Source organism: Triticum urartu, chromosome 7 (genome assembly GCF_003073215.2).
Source record: "Triticum urartu cultivar G1812 chromosome 7, Tu2.1, whole genome shotgun sequence".
In the NCBI taxonomy this organism is placed as follows: Eukaryota; Viridiplantae; Streptophyta; class Magnoliopsida; order Poales; family Poaceae; genus Triticum; species Triticum urartu.
In genome coordinates, this window is record NC_053028.1 from 425,803,390 (window position 1) to 425,823,237 (window position 19,848).

The 19,848-nt window shown below is 44.8% G+C and overlaps 1 protein-coding gene across 6 annotated transcripts in view; it reads right to left on the reverse strand.

The window, feature by feature from the left end:
- Positions 1–652: 652 nt before the first annotated feature.
- The window catches only part of LOC125521866 (ribonuclease E/G-like protein, chloroplastic), a 30,106-nt gene continuing 10,910 nt past the window's right edge, over positions 653–19,848 (reverse strand). For 5 of the 6 annotated variants that reach the window (XM_048686928.1, XM_048686926.1, XM_048686931.1 and 2 more), the window contains 10 exons: positions 18,600–19,804; positions 17,578–17,895; positions 17,420–17,461; positions 10,502–10,626; positions 7,770–7,917; positions 6,225–6,297; positions 5,113–5,225; positions 1,785–1,904; positions 1,305–1,460; positions 653–1,205 (listed from right to left, as the gene is read on the reverse strand). In XM_048686928.1, the coding sequence (XP_048542885.1) occupies positions 1,029–1,205; positions 1,305–1,460; positions 1,785–1,904; positions 5,113–5,225; positions 6,225–6,297; positions 7,770–7,917; positions 10,502–10,626; positions 17,420–17,461; positions 17,578–17,895; positions 18,600–19,804 (2,477 nt within the window). In that variant the 3' untranslated portion in view covers positions 653–1,028. The remainder of the gene's footprint in view (positions 1,206–1,304; positions 1,461–1,784; positions 1,905–5,112; positions 5,226–6,224; positions 6,298–7,769; positions 7,918–10,501; positions 10,627–17,419; positions 17,462–17,577; positions 17,896–18,599; positions 19,805–19,848) is intronic. The other variant, XM_048686927.1, reaches the window with a different exon arrangement.

Genomic DNA, 19,848 nt, shown 5'->3' on the forward strand with positions numbered 1-19,848 from the left:
CAGCTGCAAAGACCCTGCTGAACAAATCGCAGATCATTGCCATTGCCCTGAAGATGTAATTTCGCCTTTCTCATGCCTTTTGTGTTTTGCCAACTTCTACTCCTGTACTCAAAATTATTCAGCACATGGCAGTCAATGATAGAGCACTTGTAGCTTGTGTTTATACTGAACTCTGTTTATGTTTATATTGAACTCTGTTTCTGTTTATACTGGCAAATTAGATGCAGAGCATTAGAGTGTTGATTTGTGCTGATTTCCACACAAATTTCCAGGTCTTCAGCGGCAAAGGGAGAGGGGCATCAACAGAGGATTGTGAGGAGCGGAGCAGCAACAGAGGATCAATTCGAGATGGATGCACGGGCGGGGACGGACATGGGGCTCTCGATCGGAGCGGAGGAAGGCGGCCGGCGAGAGAGCTGTGGCCGACGGGACGGGACCTGGGGCTCTCGATTGGAGCGGAGGAAGGCGGGCGGCGAGGGAGCTGTGACCGGCAGGGACGGACGCCGGAGCTGCGGTGGAGGATGTGGGAGCTGGGGACGGCAGAGGGCGGAGCCTGGCGGAGGAGAGGAGCGGAGGAAGAGGACGATCCCAGCGACAATTTTTTTTTTCAAATTGAGGGTAGTTTGGTACTTTCCTCCCTTTTCACCTGGTCGGAAAGAATGCCCCAGCGACAAATATTACGGAACAGAGGGAGTATCATTTAATGTTTTAACAATGATTGAATAAATAAACAAAAAATCTGACTAGGGCGATACAACAACTACGTAACTATGCTCTGCCCCCACAGCTTTCACACAATCTAATTTCATTGCGTCCTACGATCTTCCCACATTTCACGTTAAACTTCACTGAGTGGCAACTACAAAATCAAGGACAGTAGTTGTCCAAACTTTAGCCAAGCAAACATGAATATCCGCTGTTGGGATCACCGTTGGAACACAGCAAAGCCCTCGGAAAATCACCCCTTGTCAATCTGGGATTCAGTTCAGCTCTTTGAAAAAAAAGTTCGTCTCATCTTTGCAAGATATTCACTTGGCTCGCTTTGCACGGCTCATCCATTTCTTTATAGGAAAAACAGACAGTCTCGGTCTTCCTGCTTCCCTTGGAGGTGGTGACTCTGGTGATAATTCCTTCTGCTCATCCGTGTCCTTCTGATCAGAATATGGTAGCAATTCAAATGCACCCCGTGTAAAACCTCGAGCAATCTGGATTGTTTTCATTAGCAAATGAGTTCGCTTACGTTTATCATTATTGAAGATTCATGGAGGGTGTAAATGGATAAAGAAACGCATGACATGTTATACCTTCAACAAAACCCAAACTTTGAGGGAGCTACTAAGGATCCCTAATTTAGTCCTTTTGCCTGACGTCAAGTACGTGCACATCTCATGGTCCACCCTAAGCAAAAATCTTGGCCACAATTTTGGTTTTTCTGGATCTGGATTATGACCAGAGACGGCCTGTTCATTGGAAAAGATTTAAGACAAACATTCCTTGTCAATAACTGTGACTAAAACACTGAGTACATCATGACCTGAAGTTCTATGTCTGGAATTTTGGCTATATAAGGAGATCATATGTGCATCCAGAAGAAAAAGGTTTATCATAATGCCAAATTATCTAAACAAACATGCGATTTCAATTCCATGGGTCATCAGTATTGTATCAAATTATCTCTAGAAAATTAGCTACATCCAGTGTGAGCATTCATTTCGATAGCGTAACACAAACTAAAGCCATAAACTGAGGACGGACAACAAACAAGCATTGTCTGTAGGACTTACCAGGCGTCGACAGATTTCACGTTCTATCTTAGAAAAGGACGTATCAAGAGCTTCAACACGACCAATACCATGGCAACATGGACAAGGCTCGCTGATCATGAAAGTAACACTTGGTCGAACCTGCATACCAACCAGGCATATCAACATTACTGGCAACATGATAATTTAAAGGAGGGGTGTCGGGATGACTCAAAAGTAATAAACAAATAACAGTAGTAAGTACTCCCTCCGTCCCAAAATTCTTGTCTTAGATTTGTCTAAATACAGATATTTAGACAAATCTAAGACAAGAATTTTGGGACGGAGGGAGTATGTTGCTACACGAACATAATTTCACCATTAAAATAAAAAACAAGAACATTCAGAAACTACTGATGACTAAGCAGTTACAACCTTATTTTCAAAGAGAAAAGACAGTTGATGTTAGCTGTAATCTTTATGTTGTATTTACTTGGCTATTATTAGTGTAGGTCCGCTCGAGCTTTCTTAGTATGTACTCCCTCTGTCCCAAAAAATATGCACGCAGGCAGCTAGTAGTCAATTTGCTTTCTGCATGTACTAGCAGCTGCTAGAGTTGCATGGTCGATTTAGCATTAGCAATCGACTTGCCCATTATCTATAGACCCCAGGGCAGCAATACAAGCAACAGCTTCAGAAAAACACTATCCTGTGTTCAGCCCCAGCTTCCCTCTGCCTCTCTATCTCAGCCTGAGTTCTAACATTCAATATGAAAGCAAGGTGCTGATCCAAGACCATGTTAGCTTCAGTGGGTGGCCGCATCGGTCGCAGCACACAGCAGCATGTCTATAGTCGTCGTTCGCCTTCCACGCAGCCAAGCCGCAGGGGGCGCCATGACAGACCAGAGGTTGCCATCCAGCGCGGGGTGAAGGAAGTCAACGGCGCGGTGTTCCTGCAGCTGACTCAGGAGGAACTATGAGGATTGGAGCCTCCTCATGAGGGTGAAGCTGGAGGGCCATGATCTGTGGGAAGCCATCGAATTCGGCGACACGACCACCAGGAAAATCGCATGGCGCTTGAGGCCATGGGTGTCTTCCGCACCGAGAACGGTGGCGAATTCACCTTGCTGGAGTTTGCACGCCATTGTTAGCTTCCGCGGGGACCGGACTATCCTGGTCAAGCTGGTAGTTGGTGACTTAGTTCTCAATGTTATCAGCGTGTATGCCCCGCAAGTAGGCCACAATGAGAACACCAAGAGGGAGTTCTTGGAAGGCCTGGAGGACATGGTGAGGAGTGTACCGATTGGCGAGAAGCTCTTCATAAGAGGAGACCTCAATGGCCTCGTGGGTACATCTAACACAGGTTTTGAAGGGGTGCATGGGGGCTTTGGCTATGGCATCAGGAATCAAGAAGGAGAAGATGTCTTAAGCTTTGCTCTAGCCTACGACATGATCGTAGCTAACACCCTCTTTAAAATGAGATAATCACATCTGGTGACTTTTAGTAGTGGCCAACACTCTAGCCAGATTAATTTCGTCCTCTCGAGAAGAGAAGATAGGCGTGCGTGCCTAGATTGTAAGGTGATACCTGGAGAGAGTGTTGTCCCTCAGCATAAGCTGGTGGCTGCTGACTTCCGCTTTCAGATTCGTGTCCAGTGGGATAAGTGTGCCAAAGTTGCTAGAACGAAGTGGTGGAAGCTCAAGGGGGAGGTAGCTCAGGCGTTCAAGGATAGGGTCATTAAGGAGGGCCCTGGGAGGAAGGAGGGGATGCAGACAATGTGTGGATGAAGATGGCGACTTGCATCCGTAAGGTGGCCTCGAAGGAGTTTGGAGTGTCCAGGGGAAGGAGAAGCGAAGCTAAGGATACCTGGTGGTGGAATGATGATGTCCAGAAGGCGATTAAAGAGAAGAAAGATTGTTTCAGACGCCTATACCTGGATAGCAGTGCAGACAACATAGAGAAGTACAAGATGATGAAGAAGGCTGCAAAGCGAGCTGTCAGTGAAGCAAGGGGTCGGGCGTATGAGGACCTCTACCAATGGTTAGGCACAAAGGAAGGCGAAAGGGACATCTATAAGATGGCCAAGATCCGAGAGAGGAAGACGAGGGATGTTGGCCAAGTCAAATGCATCAAAGACGGAGCAGACCAACTCCTGGTGAAGGACGAGGGGATTAAGCATAGATGGTGGGAGTACTTCGACAAGCTGTTCAATGGGGAGAATGAGAGTTCTACCATTGAACTGGACGACTCTTTTGATGAGACCAGCATGCGTTTTGTGCGGCGAATCCAAGAGTCTGAGGTCAAGGAGGCTTTAAAAAGGATGAAATGAGGCAAGGCGACGGGCCCTGATTGTATCCCCATTGAGGTGTGGGAAGGCCTCGGGGACACAGCGATAGTATGGCTAACCAAGCTTTTCAACCACATTTTTCGAGCAAACAAGATGCCAGAAGGATGGAGACGGAGTATATTAGTACCAATCTTCAAGAACAAGGGGATGTTCAGAGTTGTACTAATTACCATGGAATTAAGCTGATGAGCCATACAATGAAGCTATGGGAGAGTCATTGAGCACTGCTTAAGAATGACAAGCGTGACCAAAAATCAGTTTGGTTTCATGCCTGGGAGGTCGACCATGGAAGCCATTTTCTTGGTACGACAACTTATGGAGAGATACAGGGAGCAAAATAAGGCCTGAGTTCTAACAGTTGATGCAGTCAAACTTCTGATTTTGACAGTATTCAGATGCTGACATACAGTGTTTTCTGCCAGAATCCCCATATACTGGAAATTCAGTATAAACCATGACCGTGGGAGAGAACAGAGAAACCTTGAGATGAGAAGAAAACGTTTGTACGTACACTGACAACATGAACTTCTGAATCACACTTCCATCTTCACAAATTTCAATATAGAGAGTATTCTCATTAAAACGATGTCATTTTTAGTCAGAGTTTGCACCCTAGCAAGCATAGGTCAGGCAAATCGTGGATCAGAACGATGGGTGATTAATCAGTTCAGGATACCTCACCTAATTATGTCTTAAATTTTATAAGGAAAATGGACAATAAATGTGGCAATAGTGATTTCTCAATATTTTTGTTTATTTAGCCTTCTTTGGATACCCTTGGGTTTCATCAACTTACTATTGCTCAATACGTACTATATAATCAGATAAATATGTGTTCATGTTATTGTGAACCTCTTGGATAACTGTCAGCATGCTGGCAAAGTGATTCAAGCAATTACGAGTTTGCCACTGATAACTCCAAGTAACAACCAACAAGATTTATTGCGCTCTTATGAAAATTGAAGTTTCCAGTATACAAGAACATAGTGTCAGCATGCTGGCAAAGTGTCAGTAGCACATTACCCTTTTTCTAGTTATTTCCATCAAACCTAGCTTTGACAATTCTGAAACACCAACGGTTGAGCGGTCCTTTTCTACTGCTTTCTTCATTTCATCATAGATTAATCTTTTGTTTGCTGAGGGAAAATGCTAGATTAGATCAAGGATAAAAAAAAGGAGCAGCAAAATACGCATAATCTTATGGACATCATTAAGTGCAAGAAACATTGATTAAATAACCAGGAAGGAATTTGTCTCAACCATCAGAAGAAAAATGGGAATGCCATAACAGATTGGTCACGATGTCAACTAACAATTTAACCAACTCTGCAGGATGCCCAAATGGTAGTACAAGTAAAAGCGGTGTTCTCTATTACCTGTAGTGGCCTTAATTCAGAGCATAAGCAAAGCTCTTAAAATTCCATGAAGATTCAGTTTTGAACAGAATGCACTTTTTAAATTACAAATCGTGAATTTCCTGTCAGAAGAGAAATGATGGCACACACAAAAATCTAGCCAAACAATTCCTAACTTTTGCAAAGTATCCAGATCAGATGCCAAATATTCTTATAGAGATACTGAGCAAAATTTAATCATTTTTTTGTTGAAAATCCAACCAAATTTACCAGCATCCAGATACATATAACAACTTAACAGGTAAAGAAGAAGAATTTGTAGGACAAACACCACACTGAATCTTACTGGCAGGAGTAATGATATGCAAGTGTTTGACTACAAAATGTAATATACTGTTCACTAATAAAAGAATGCCATTAAATGAAATCTTATACTTGATTTTTTACAAAACAATCTAGCAGTTTAACATCAATAAGCAGCATCATTTGCTAGGTAATTTTACCCTAGCATGTGAAAACATGAGAAGGTACAGGTCACAGAATGATATTCAATGAGACTGCATTCTAGTAAATTCTAAAACATCAGGCTGCACAAATGATACTAGTATACGATATAAAATTGTACAAGATAGTCAAGTATCAACGGGTTGGCAGAAAAAATAAATAAATAAAGCAAAACATAAATGCAAGTTTAGTGAGAATATGTAAAACAAATGCACAATCCTGGATATGCATTTACATGACATTATTACTTCTACGAGAGTCGAAACTATATCTTACAATCGTCCGTCATGTCGATAAAATCAACAACAATGATGCCACCAATATCCCTCAAGCGCAGCTCACGAGCAATCTGTGTTGAAGAAATTTCAAGATTAGCAATCAAGTCCAGTACTTTAATAATCTTCCATACTTCAAATATACAATCAACCTATGCAAGCCAGATTTATTATCTTGCTCCATAGCGTGTGTATGGTTGCTGGTTACACAAAACACAAGTACCAGTTGCAGGTATGGTATCATTGTGCAAAGCAATTTTCTAATAGGGATATCAATGCATCAAGTATAATTTGAGTAATAAATGGTACTCCCGTTCCAAAATAGTGTTTACTAGATTTTTCAAAGGCATACTTTTAAACTTTGACCAAGTTTATAGGAAAAAATTATCAGCGTCTAGAATTCCAAATCAATACCATTATTTTAATCATGGTTATATTTCATATGGTATATATCCAGTATAGTAGATATAGATAATTTTCTCGGTGAACTTGGTCTAAGTTTCTGAAATTTAACTTCTGAGAAAACCAATGTGCACTATATTATGAACGCAGGAGTACAGAATATCCTGATGAAGGCTGATTGTCCCAGCTAAAAAAAAGAGAAATATGCACTATTTAATCTTAAAAAGCAGAAGGTTATGAAGTAAAATGTGTGCCATCAGACAGTGAATTTTTTATTTAGTACTTGAAATGAAATAAGTAACAATTCCTTTGTGAACCATACACAGATATCACTTCTCAAAATACAATCACCTAAATGACAGTAAGTCAACAACACTCATAAAATGATAAAATCCAAATATTATGCTATTATTTGATGTTACATTCTACCAGAAGGGATGCATTTATTTTTGAATGTGCAATAGCTACGTGTGTGTGAGCAGCCCACTCATTAGGTCATCCTGCCTTGGGATTAGATAACCAACATATAAAAGAACTAATGAAAATTTGTGATATGAGCATGTGATACACTGATGCTAATATATAGCTAACAATATGAAATTAATAGAATAGCCAAACAGAACCAACAGCCCGGACAAACTGACATACTACCGCTATTCAAAACATAAGGCACATAAGTATACATGTGATCAACTTTTTAAAACTTTGACCACTAATGTTGTTGTATTTGTCTTGCAAAATATTTGCATGTCATATATCATTTTACTAAAAAAATTAAGCATATTATAAAGTAAAAATCGTACTCAAGATCATGCATTGGAGACTGAAAAGTCAAACACCCCTTATATATAAACAGGGGAGTAGCAGCTCTAGCACATACACCAACTGCATCCCTTAAGTGCTACTGCAAAGTCGATAGTTTCATCATAAATATGTTCACTCATAACAAGAAGCAAGAGCAATATTTTCATAGCAAACCTGTGCCATGCAAGACAAAGTGCAATGAATTGCATCTGTAGCAATTAATAAAGCAATGAAAGTGAATCACGACAGAAGGATAAGTTCATGACACAGATAGATTCTGAGAGACAATTTGGAAGCAAATATACTGTTTTCCTGCAAAGCAAAAGCATAAAGCACATACTTGCTTTGCAGCTTCAAGATTGACATCTAAAATAGCCTTCTCCTGCGACGTCCCTTGACCAAACATACTGTGGCCACCATTCACATCAATGGAAACTAGAGCTTCAGTCTGTTCTATAATTAATGAACCCCCATTCTGTAGCACAACCCTGCAACAAAGGAAACACTATCATATAATAAGGCAGAAATTTATAAGCATCTCTAATATCAATCGGCGTGGCTCCTTCACCAGCTCAAGTTGCCGCGGGAGCTGCTAAAGCTTGACCTAACCAAAGCGTTTGACTCGATCTCCTGAACATTCGTCCTCAAGGTTCTTTGTCGCTATGGTTTTGGCAAGAAATTCTGCGGTTGGCTGTGCATATTGTGCTCCTACGCCAATACTAGGGTCCTGATCAACGGCATGCCCAGCGCACCGATTTGGCACCGGAAGGGCATGTGCAAGGGGACCCGCTTTCCCCGCAAATCTTCATACTGTCCGTCGACACCCTCTGCCGCTTGGTTCAGCCTACCCTGGACTTTGGCTTCTTTACCCTCATAGGCAAATCCTGGCTAAATCCCTGCACGCTGACGACGTCATTGTCCTCTGCCATCCTTTCAGGCAAGAGTTGTGGTACAGACATGCGAAAAGCTGGTGACTCAATAAGTGGTGGCTGTTGCAGGCGAACTGAATACTCGCTGGTCTCCAATCGCTTGGCGTCCAGCTGTGTACTAGTATGCGATTGTGGATGGCGTCGTGACGAGCGGTGGAGGCAACGGTAGGCCTCCTAAACTCCCTGCAGCGAGACGTGGTACACCAATCGATCAGATCTATCACATTGACCATTGGCACAGCCCGGGGCAAAACAAACACATGGGCAGGCCACAATGTTACATGGGCTGGGCTTCTTTACTTTGGTGCATTAGCTTGATGTGTTTATTACCTAACATCCCGTCATTATCAGAAGGACACTAGTGTTTGAACCCCTGAAAACCAGCCGCTGAATGAAGACATGGACGAAATATACAAGATGACACCTCATAATTCCGTCGATAATCATCCATAGATGTTGTGCCACCTAACTTCTGGGCAGTTTTTAGTCTGTATAAGTGGAGGAAGCCGACTTATGGTGGATTTCGTCGCCTCTGGCTCCCAAGGATGGCCGAATTTCCCCTTCGTCCCTCCATAAATACCGCCCTAGGACATTGCTGCAACTTCGTGTAAACTGATGTGTCCAACGACCGCCGGTGAACCGCTTTTCAGAACCCCAACTCATATTCGCAATACTCACATTGCTGTTCATAGCTTGGTCAATAACAACTCTGGAGTTGGTTTAGCGATTGCATGGCACAGCGTCAACACACATTGTAGTCGGATCGTCAAAGTCAACTCCTATAAAATCAAAGGAGTACCTCTAATCGGAAGATCAGGACACCCAAGTGCCTATCATTGGCAATGGGCAGTCTTCTTGCCAGTTTTGGTCTGACCGCAGGCTTGGCAGTAGCGCGGTGGCAAAATTATCAACTGACATCCTCGCCAAGATCCCTAACCGTCGAGGTGAAATTCGCACCGTGGCCCAGGGGCTTCTCAATGGTGCCTGGATTGACAACATCCTGATTGAGCTTTCCTTGTTGGGGCTCTGAGAGTTTGTGACGCTCTGGCGAGCCTACCAACCCTTCGATGAGCCTGAATGCCTCGTCTGGAGGTGGACTAAGTCTGGTGTCTACTCTGCCAGACCAGGCTATAGGGCAACCTTCCATGGGTCTGTCGCTGTTGTGCCTGGAAACATACTTTGAAGACATGGGCTCCTCGTAAAGTCAATTTTTGGCTGGCCGGTCTGATCGTTGTTGGAATGTGCAGCGCCCTTGCCCACAAAGCGCTGCCACATAATCCTGCTTGCCTGCTCTGCGTCCAAACTTTGGAGACCATGCAGCATCTCCTGGTCCACTACCTGTTCGCCAGGGATATTTGGCATGAGGTCATGCCTTGGTTCCGTACCTCCTCCAGGGGGCCTGATCCTGGCGAGACCCTCATCGACTAGTGGCTGGAAACCAAGCAGAGAACCTCCAAGGAGCGGCGAAAAGGCCTCGCTAGTACTGTACTCCTAACATCTTGGATGATCTGGAAGCACAGGGATGCCTGCACCTTCGGCAACGCACAACCGAACGATCGCACCCTTCTCAGTGATATCCTTCTTGAAGGTTGTGCCTGGGTCAGAGCCAGAGCCGCCGGGCTGGCTGCTTGCTGGCCAGAGGGTTGGGACAGTTCACTCATTCCCGAGGGAACCTCCTTTTTCTGCCATTTTTCCTTCTTTTTTTTCCTTGGCTCCCTTGGGTGCCAATGTCAATTCGGTCATGGGCCAATTGACTTGTTTGGCCCATGATGGATCAGCTATTACAAAACCAACTTCTAAGTTAACTTAACTCTTTGAGCTAGTTCTACGCAGAAATACCTACGACACCAAGCCACTGTAGTTGTTGCACTCTGCTCTTTGGATTGGCTTTTATTAAATTAATTTATTCTTAGTTAGGAAGTGATAAAAGCTATGGTAGCAGCAATGCAGAGATAACATCCACACTACTCCACAAAAGCAGCTCCTTGGTCCAGACGTACTGAAGCTACTTATCAAACTCAAATACACAATTACAGATGCAATTTTGCTCTCCAGTAGAATGGCTCGCAGATACTACACACAGGAAGCAAAAACATTAGCAGCTGTAAAACGAACATCAGTAATGCAGGAAGAGATATCATACCTTTTGCAGAGAATATTGTCGATCTCCTTTTCGATCTTATATTCATCGAATATGGGAGTTCTTTTCTCGTAGAGGTCGACTCGATTGCAGAGCTCAGGTGCAACCTCTTGGAGATAGCCCGTAACCTAGAAACGAAAGAAGAAAAGCTTTTTTTTACATCAAGAGGTCTGGAAAATGTGATTTTCTACTAAGAATGGACAATATCCCTCAATGTAAGGTAGGGCACACAATACATGTTTTGCTTTTATATCCATAAGAAACACTAATATGCTGACAGTAAAATGTAAATTGTACATTTTCACTTTAAGGTTGTTTTAAGGTACACTAATATGCTAACAGTACAACTATCCATATTTAATTATTATGCTTTGTAGGACAGTGGAGGCACACCTGTGGTCGAACCCATAGATTGTTCTGGCGACCCACTCCTTTGCTGCCTGGAGCTCTACCTCAACTAGGTCAGCCATAACTTGTATTCCCATGAGGCCATAGGCCAGTATATATACATGTACAGGTGTAGGATATGCAGAAAACCCCTTATACAATGGGGTAAATGCAAAAGGCTACATGGCTATATAAATAGTACTCTAACACCCACCCTCAAACTCATGGTGGATAAACAACACCGAGTTTGAAGAGATAGAAACCATGCTGCACCCTAGTCTGGGCCTTCGTAAAGAAATCCGCCAACTGTAACTCGGAAGGCACATACTAAAGAGCAATAACCTGATCCTGCACACCAACGCACACATAGAAAGCATCAACACCAATATGCTTGGTGAGCTCATGCTTCATAGGATCGTGCACGATGCTAATAGCGCATGTACTGTCAAACAATAGCAGGGTAGGTGTAGTGACAGAAACACCAAACTCCTAAAGTAACCACTGTAACCAAGTCACCTCTGCCTTCAAAAGAGCCATAGCTCGCAACTCAGCCTCTGCACTTGAATGGGAAACTGCAGTCTGTTTCTTCGTCTTCCAGGCAAATGAGAGAACCACCAAGAAAAACAAAGTAAGCAGAAAGTGAACCGCGGTCTGAGGGATCACTAGCCCACGTAGCATCCGAATAAGCCTGAAGCTGCAAGGAACTAGAGCAAGGAAAGAACAGACGGTGAGAGATCGTGCCCCGAAGATACCGGAGAACACGACGGAGATGACTATAGTGAACCGAAGTGGGAGCAGAGACAAACTGACTCAGAATATGGACTGGATAAGAGATATCTGGACAAGTGACAGCTAGATAGACAAGACTACCAACAAGATGATGATAACGTGTTGGATCAAACAAGGGGACACCGTCAATATCACGGAGGTGGACATTGAGCTCCATGGGAGTCAACAATGCGCTCATTTGTAAGAGCAACACAAGCAAGATCCTGGATATACTTTTCCTGGGAAATAAAAAGGCCATCGGTGGTAGAAGAGACTTCGATTCCAAGAAAGTAGCAAGGAGGGCCAAGATCAGACATAAGAAACTGCTCACTAAGACGGGCCTTCACAAAGGCAATATACTCGGGGTCGTCGCCAGTGATGATCATGTCATCAACATAGAGAAGAAGAAGAGTTCGACCATGAGCAGAAAGGTGGACAAACAGCGCTGGATCATGAGCACTCGCTGAAAAACCAGGGGCTGTCACCACAGAGGCAAAACACTCAAACCAGGCGTGAGGAGCTTGCTTAAGGCCAGAAAGAGAGAGCGATGAAGACGGCAGACCATGCCATCAGGAATAGAATACCCAGGTGGTGGCTGCATGTAAACCTCCTCACGCAGCTCACCATTAAGAAAGGCATTCTTAACATCAAGCTGAGACACAGACCAGTGCCGAACAAAGGCCACGGCAAGAAGTGTACAAATAGTGGTCATCTAGGCCACAGGAGCAAAAGTCTCATCATAATCACGACCGTGTTCCTGTTGAAAACCACGAGCCACAAGACTAGCTTTGTAGTGCTCAAGAGAACCATCGGAACGAGTCTCAACCTTGTAGACCCACTTACAAATGATGTGACAGACACGAGGAGGAAGAGAAACAAGATCCCACGTGTCGGTGCACTCAAGAGCAACAAGCTCCTCAGCCATCGTAAACTGCCATCCAGGATGAACAACAGCTTCACGATATGAAGTCGGCTCAAGAACAGCAGCGCTTGCGCTTGGAAAACCAAGTCGATCAACAGGCGGAAGCGAACAAGGACGCAAGCCATAAGTAGGTTGATGAGATGGGGAAGATGGCACATCAATAGACACATCCACATTACGCGGACGACGAGTATAATACCGAGGAAAAGATAGAAGAATACGAGGAAGAATCACTGAGATAGGTGAGGGTGACGAAGAAGACACCGGGGATGAAGGAGCAGAATCATGTGACGAGCGAGGTGAGGAAACCATGGGAGATGGCGTTGGATATGCATCAGTCGGAGAAGCAGGGGCAGTAGGACGGACGGACAAGGGCTGAACAAGAGTGATAGGTGTGTCAGGAAAAGTGAGGAAAAATATATCCTCCACTGAAAAGGTCGAGGAAGATGGACGCGGGTAGAAGGGACGAGACTCGTCAAAAGTCACATCCCGAGAAATACACATCTGGCGACTAATTGGATCCCAACAACGATAGCCCTTATGCTCATCATTATAACCTAAGAAGACACACTCAACTGAACGGACAATTTGGTGTGTTCATGAGGGGCAAGAACATAGCAAGCACAACCAAACAAATGAAGCACCGAATAATCAGGAGAACTATCAAAGAGATGCTCGGAAGGAACGCCACCCTGCAGAGCAGTGGATGGCCAAAGGTTGATGAGATAGGTGGAAGTGGAGACAGCCTCAGCCTAGAAGTGAGGTGAAAGAAGAGGCGGCAATCATCAATGCAAAGCCGTCTCAAGAAGGTGACGATGCTTGCGCTTAGCCACGCCATTCTGAGCATGAGCACCAGGACATGGCAACTGGGCAAGAGTACCCTGCTCAGCAAGGACTCCATGCAACATCTTGGAGATATACTCTCCAGCAGAGTCAGCACAGAACACACGAATAGGCATAGTGAACCGAGTGTGAACCATGGCAGCAAAATGCTTATAGATGGATAACACCTCACTACGAGAAGACACAAAATATATCCAGGTGTATCGAGAGAAATCATCTACAAAGATAATATAGTAGCGATGACCTCCTTTCAAGGCAAAGGGAGTTGGACCCCGGACATCAGAGTGAACAAGGTCAAAAGGACGCTGAGACAGTGTCGCTATGAGGATAAGGTAATTGGACCTGTTTACCAAGCCGACAACCCTGACAATCTAAAGACACACCGCCGGAAACGGATCCAAGAAGACCACGTCGAACTAAGGATGAAAGACGAGAGCCACACAAGTGACCAAGGCGAAGATGCCACTATTGAAAAGAGCTGGTAGACAAGGCAGCAGAGGGGGGAGACTTGCAACGGACGGCAGATGAAGCCAGTCAAACTCCCAGAGGCCCTGAGAGTCATGATGTCGAGGGCCAGCACCAAGGAGAGCGTCAGAATGACGGTCCAGAACGGAACAATAGTGAAAGTCGAGAATGACACGACAACCAAAATCAATAATCTGGCCACCAGAAATGAGCTGCATGGTAAGTCGGGGAACATGAGCAACATCAGGAACATGAAAAGATGAAGTACCAAGAATGCCTCGACCAATAACCGGGAGAGAGGTACCATCACCAGTAAGAACATGAGCAAAAGAATCAAGAGGTCGAGTAGAGGACAAAGTGGATGAATCATGAGTCATATGAAAAGATGCTTCGGTATCAAGAATCCACGAAGATGTACCTACTTGTATAGAAGGTGGTCTCACAATGCCAAAGAGTCAGTAGCAGAACCAGCAGAACCTGTCGATGGAGAACCGGAAGATGGAGCTAGCAGGCATCGAAGTAGCACCAATCTCCTGCTCGGTCAAGGACTCAACTGAAGAGGTCGACGTAGATGCACCCGACAATAGAAAGTCAGAGGCAATCAGCAGGGCATGAAGTTGCGCAATCTCCTCAATGAAGTACACAACTGAAGTAGTCGACATAGTAGCACCGGGAAAGGAGCGGCCACCACCACTTGTGGAACCCGCTAAATGTGACGGTGTAGCATGACCAGTAGCACCGGCAAAGGCCGATGGTGGAGGAGACGAGGCCGTATGCAGACAAGCACCAAGGGCCAAGGGAAGACATGTGTGTGAGGCACAGTCGATGGAGTCATACGCACTAGTACAGCCGGTGAAAGTCGCAGAGGTGTCGGGGAAGAGCAACATTCACAGGTGAAAGTCGCGAGAGGAGTCAGTGTAGAGCAACAATCACCATATGAGGTCACAGGAGGAGCCGCAGAAGAGCGACCAGCACAACCTGCGGAAGACGCCTAAGGGGACGACGTTACAGGTGAACAAGCATCAAGCCCCGAGAAACGGCCCATGTGCAAGACAGGGTAGTGAAGAAAACAACGTCAAGATTCATCGGGCGGCGAGGGACATACAACCCCGATGAAAACATCTCTCTCTTTTTTCTCCTTTTTTCACAACCGACCGACAGGCAGTAGCAGCCCTCACGGGCTACCACCAGAGGGTCCCGACGGGACCAAGGGGCAACAGATGAGCCGGAGATCAATTCCAGCCGGAGGTGGCCGGGTCCGGCGGCCAGCATAAGGAATCAGCGGCCGGTGGTGACAAGAATCGATGGCCAGCGGCAGAGATCGGCGAGGAACGACAGCTGGGGTCAGAATCGCGATCGAGAGCCCACATGACGAACCGGCGGGGCCATGAACTAACAAGGTGACGACCTGGGCGGCTCGACAGAATCAGGAGGCAATCCAGAGGAGGGAACCAGGGCAGGCGACGCGATCCAGAAAGCTGGACCTGGATGACTCAATCTAGAGGAGTCTCGCGGAAGTCTGTGGCTCGATCCAGAGGAGTCCCGCGGCGTCTCGATCTAGAGATCAGGACACGGGCGGCTTGATTCAAGACGAAGCAGGTGGCTCGGGGCAATGGCGTTGACCGGAGTATTGGGAGGGTGGGCAAGCAGTTGCCAGAGTAGAGAAACGAGGCGGCGACGAAACAGCGACATCTTGTCACAGCGGTAGTACACACCACCGTGTGACTGCCAGTTGGCATGGCCAAGTGTAGGCGTGTGTGGGTTCCACCTGTAAGCGTGTAAGAGGCAAGGGCCAATGGCGTAGCGTGTGTACTTAAACCCTGGAGAAGGGATGTATCGGCATGTTGGTTGAAAGTAATCTGAATTCCCCTCACCTACTCCCCCTTCGCTCATCCCCTTTCCAAGTCTTCGCACCTTTTCCCTCCCGATCCAATCCGTAGCCTACTCTGGTCGCCCCTCAACCAGATCGGGGCGTTACACATCCAACAAGGAGAACACGACGACGCCAGGAAAGGATCAAGCACGAGTTGTGCGTGCTAAAAAAACCTGAGATCTAATACCATGTTAGGAATATGCAACTTGTATTCCCATGACGTCGTAGGCCAATATATATATACATGTACAGGTGTAAGATATGCAGAAAACCCCTTATACAATGGGGTAAATACAAAAGGCTACATGGTTATATAAATAGTACTCTAAGAAGCCACTCTCTGGTATGGGCCTGGGCCTCCTAGGCCAGCAATACATGGGTCACTCATACAACACTCGCCCTCAAGTAGGGTGATAGATATCATTCATTCCCATCTTGATGCGGAGCATCCCACGGACATCACCATGTCAAGTGCCCCACCATCAGGAGACACACGCATCTCCCACATCATACATATGAAGGTGAATTTCTCTTCTTTACGTAGTGTTTACTTGCCCCTTCGAGGATGGTATACTACTTGACCCTCCTTCCTAATGCATGTATAGGTTTAAGCTGAGCTTCGCGCATGTTGAGGGAATGCAAGCACAAGAGTACGACTATGCCATCCAAGAGGGAAGCGTGGAAGCAATGACGGAAGAAGAGGTGCATCCGGACGGCTAGCCGGACAGTCCGTGTGGGTCTGCACAGCTTCAAAACCTTCTGTTGCCACCAGACTGTCCAAAAGACTCGCCACCGGACTGGCCGGTCCGACCGACCAGACTATCCAGTCCTGCGCCGAAGCCTCCGAAGATTTGCACTACCGGACTGTCCAGTCCTCCGCGACCAGACTGATCGGTAAGACTGACTGCGCAAAGTTTTGGGCCCACGAGCCATGTATCCCCTCCTCACTTACCCATTCGTGGGTGGACCTATATATACCTCCCCCCCCTTACCCAAAAAGGTCAACACCGCAAACACACACAAACACAGGTAGCACAACCAAACCTCTCCCCCACCTTAGATCCAGGGTTAGCTAAGATTAGAACTCATTCCTAGTGGGATTCCTCCATTGTGGAGATGACTCCTCATGGAGAACACGACCTCCCGAGGGAGAAGACTCACGCAATATCAAGGCCACGTGAAGATTCCTCTACGAATTCAAGCCCTCCTTGTGTTAGGACTTGGGGAAGAACCCTATCTTGTTTCATCTCTCTCTTGTGGATGATTTGGATCAAGGATCTATCTGTGTGTATCTTTATTGCAACTTGTGTGTTGATTTGTACTAGTTCCCATTGTGTTTCCCCTCGTGTTCTTCGTGTTCTTCCTCACATCCACCTCCACTTCGTGAAGATTGGACCACTCTAGTATGGGCCTAGCCATCCTGGGCCAGCAGTACGTGGGCCACATGGGCCACTCATTTAACAGGCTTATGTGACAACAAAAAATGTGCAGCAAATTTTCAGAGAATATATTTTCAAGTGTTGACTTCTTGGATTACAGAAAAAACAGGCATATAGAAGTCAACTTCTGTCTAGAGGTACACACCATAAAGCATGCATCGGTGTGAAGGAAAAATATTTTACAAAAAATATTTCTTCAAGAGTTTAAATGACTATAAACGTACCTCATGGTAGGTGCGAGGAGAATCCACAACCAACCTCTTGACCTATATTTAGAATACCAGTTAATCGGGATTCGAGTAAAGCGTTTGAAAAGAAATGTACTCGTGACATAATTTTATTGGTTCTGCTGTGTTTTGAACAGTATGCAAACTTAACTCACCTTCTCATTAAAATCATCTTGAACAATAGATAGAGCCTGGCCCTTTGATCTATACAACATAACAGGAATAGCACCTTCCACACCCTCCTCGGCAGCTAGGGCAGCAGATTGAGCATGTTCAGTTATTCCTTTCCAGGTAGATAACAACCGATCAAGGTCCTTGTTTAACTCCTCCCAAGAATGGCCAGCGGCAACTGTACGAGCTGTCAGAGTAAATCCAGGAGGTCGTAATAACTTTGTAATGCCCTTCAACCGGGTGCGTTCTATCCCAGTAATCTTTTTTGAAACTCCAACTTTGTTGCCACGAGAGACCAATATCTGCAATTCAAAATGGAAGGCTCATTCCAAAGTTAAAAAAGTTTCTACCTGAGCACCTATGCACCATACAATGCGGGGTCTGTCAGAACAAGGGCATTCTTTCAAAAGTTTTGGTACTTAGATCAGAATGTGCCTCGAATAGTTAGTCGTCGGTGATATCATTAACATGTTATCATGGCAAATGTCCGTAAGCGACATATTCCAGGTAAGTTAAGATCATTGCTTTGTTCAAGATCAGAACTCAAAAAGGTTTCTTACATAGTGAAGCATGAAACAGCTTGTTATGGCATATTTTGCAAATGCACGTGTTAAGGATGTTGTACATCCCAGATTTTTCTTCACATTTTTTTCATGTGCGTAACATGCGTTTTTGCAACAGGGTGCAGACACAAATAGTGGTGGTTCCGTGAACTAACCAAGCCGCATTTAGCGGTCAGAGATATTCCTTTTGTGCGACTGTTGTACCAATGGCAAACAAGACCAAACAAGTTGGGGTAGGCTAGAGTTGAAACCCATAAGATCTCGAAACCAACTCATGGTTCTGGCACGTGAATAGCTAACACGCATCCCTGTCCATTCCTAGTTCTTTGGTGATAAACAAGAGATTATGAAGCATTAATTTTTTTAAACAAGAGATTATAAAGCTCTAAAAATGTAATGCTCGAAGAGCATGAGAGCTAATGAACTATGTTAATCTTACGCACCCAAAATCGGCTTCTTAAGCATGGAAAGGGACTCAGTGTTGGACCTTTCGTGCCCAATCCCTCCTTGACAACTTGAACCATGATTTTTGTGCCCTTGCGAACTTGAGACCACCTACATCCATTTGTATCATCGTTAGATTCCCTCAAAGCATGCTGAATGGAAGATAATGTCTTAATATCATTGCAGATCTCTGACCGATCTCCTGGTGAGTGATCATCATTGTATTCATCTTCCACGTGATCATCAATTTCATCATCCCAACCAGAGACATTTTCAAATTCAGCACCATCAATCTTCTTCATATTAGAATGGGACACAATGTCCAAGCCTTCTTCATTTTCCTTAACATTCTGAGCCAGAAATGTTGATGAATCATCGTCATTTTCTTCATCTGCAAACTCATTGTCAGCCATATCATCATCAACATCATCATCATCATCATCGTATGTCAGAAGGCTCTCATGGTTATAACCAGAATCATTAGCAGAACCTCCTTTAATATCCTTGACAATTTGAGGATACACAAATGGATCACGGTTTTGCTTTATGCTCATAAGTGAAGGTCTCAAAATTCCAATGTCGACAAAAGCACCTCCCATGTGAGGCACAAGTTTTGTTATTATACCTAAATAAATACTGTCACAATGTACATTGTTCTTTATGGGCTCCAGCAAGAGTTCAACTAATTTCCCATCTTCCAATACTGCAATTCTCTGTGTACTGCAGATAGAGGAGTTAATTAATATGACTCTTGGTGGTTCACCACTGGCAGGCATATCCTTCTCAGAAGCTGCTGAGGGTTTATCAAATTCTTTTAACCTTTTCATAATGCCCTTTGCTTCTACTTTCCGTTTTGATATAACACCAGCTCTGTTTGCTGTCACCCAAGACTGAAATAACCATGGCTCCTCCACAGGCTGATCCTGTTCAGGCATGTTTTCAGTTATTTCACCTGAATCCTTTTCCGTATTCAAAAACTTCCTTCTGTCTTTCTTGCGTTTCACTTGTGCAACGGAGTTCTTTGCTGAGACGATAGGTCCAAGAACCCATGGCTCCTCAACAGGCTGATTTATCTCATGTTGGTTTACACTTACTTTAATTGCATTTGGTTTATCAGCTGCAGCAAAATCATCATGCACACTGATGGATGGACTGACTGAATCTAAAGGTGTGCCATTCCAAAGTCTCATTATAATATGCTCACCTGCCAATCAACTGAAAACATTTAAGTGTTCAGAAACTCTAAGG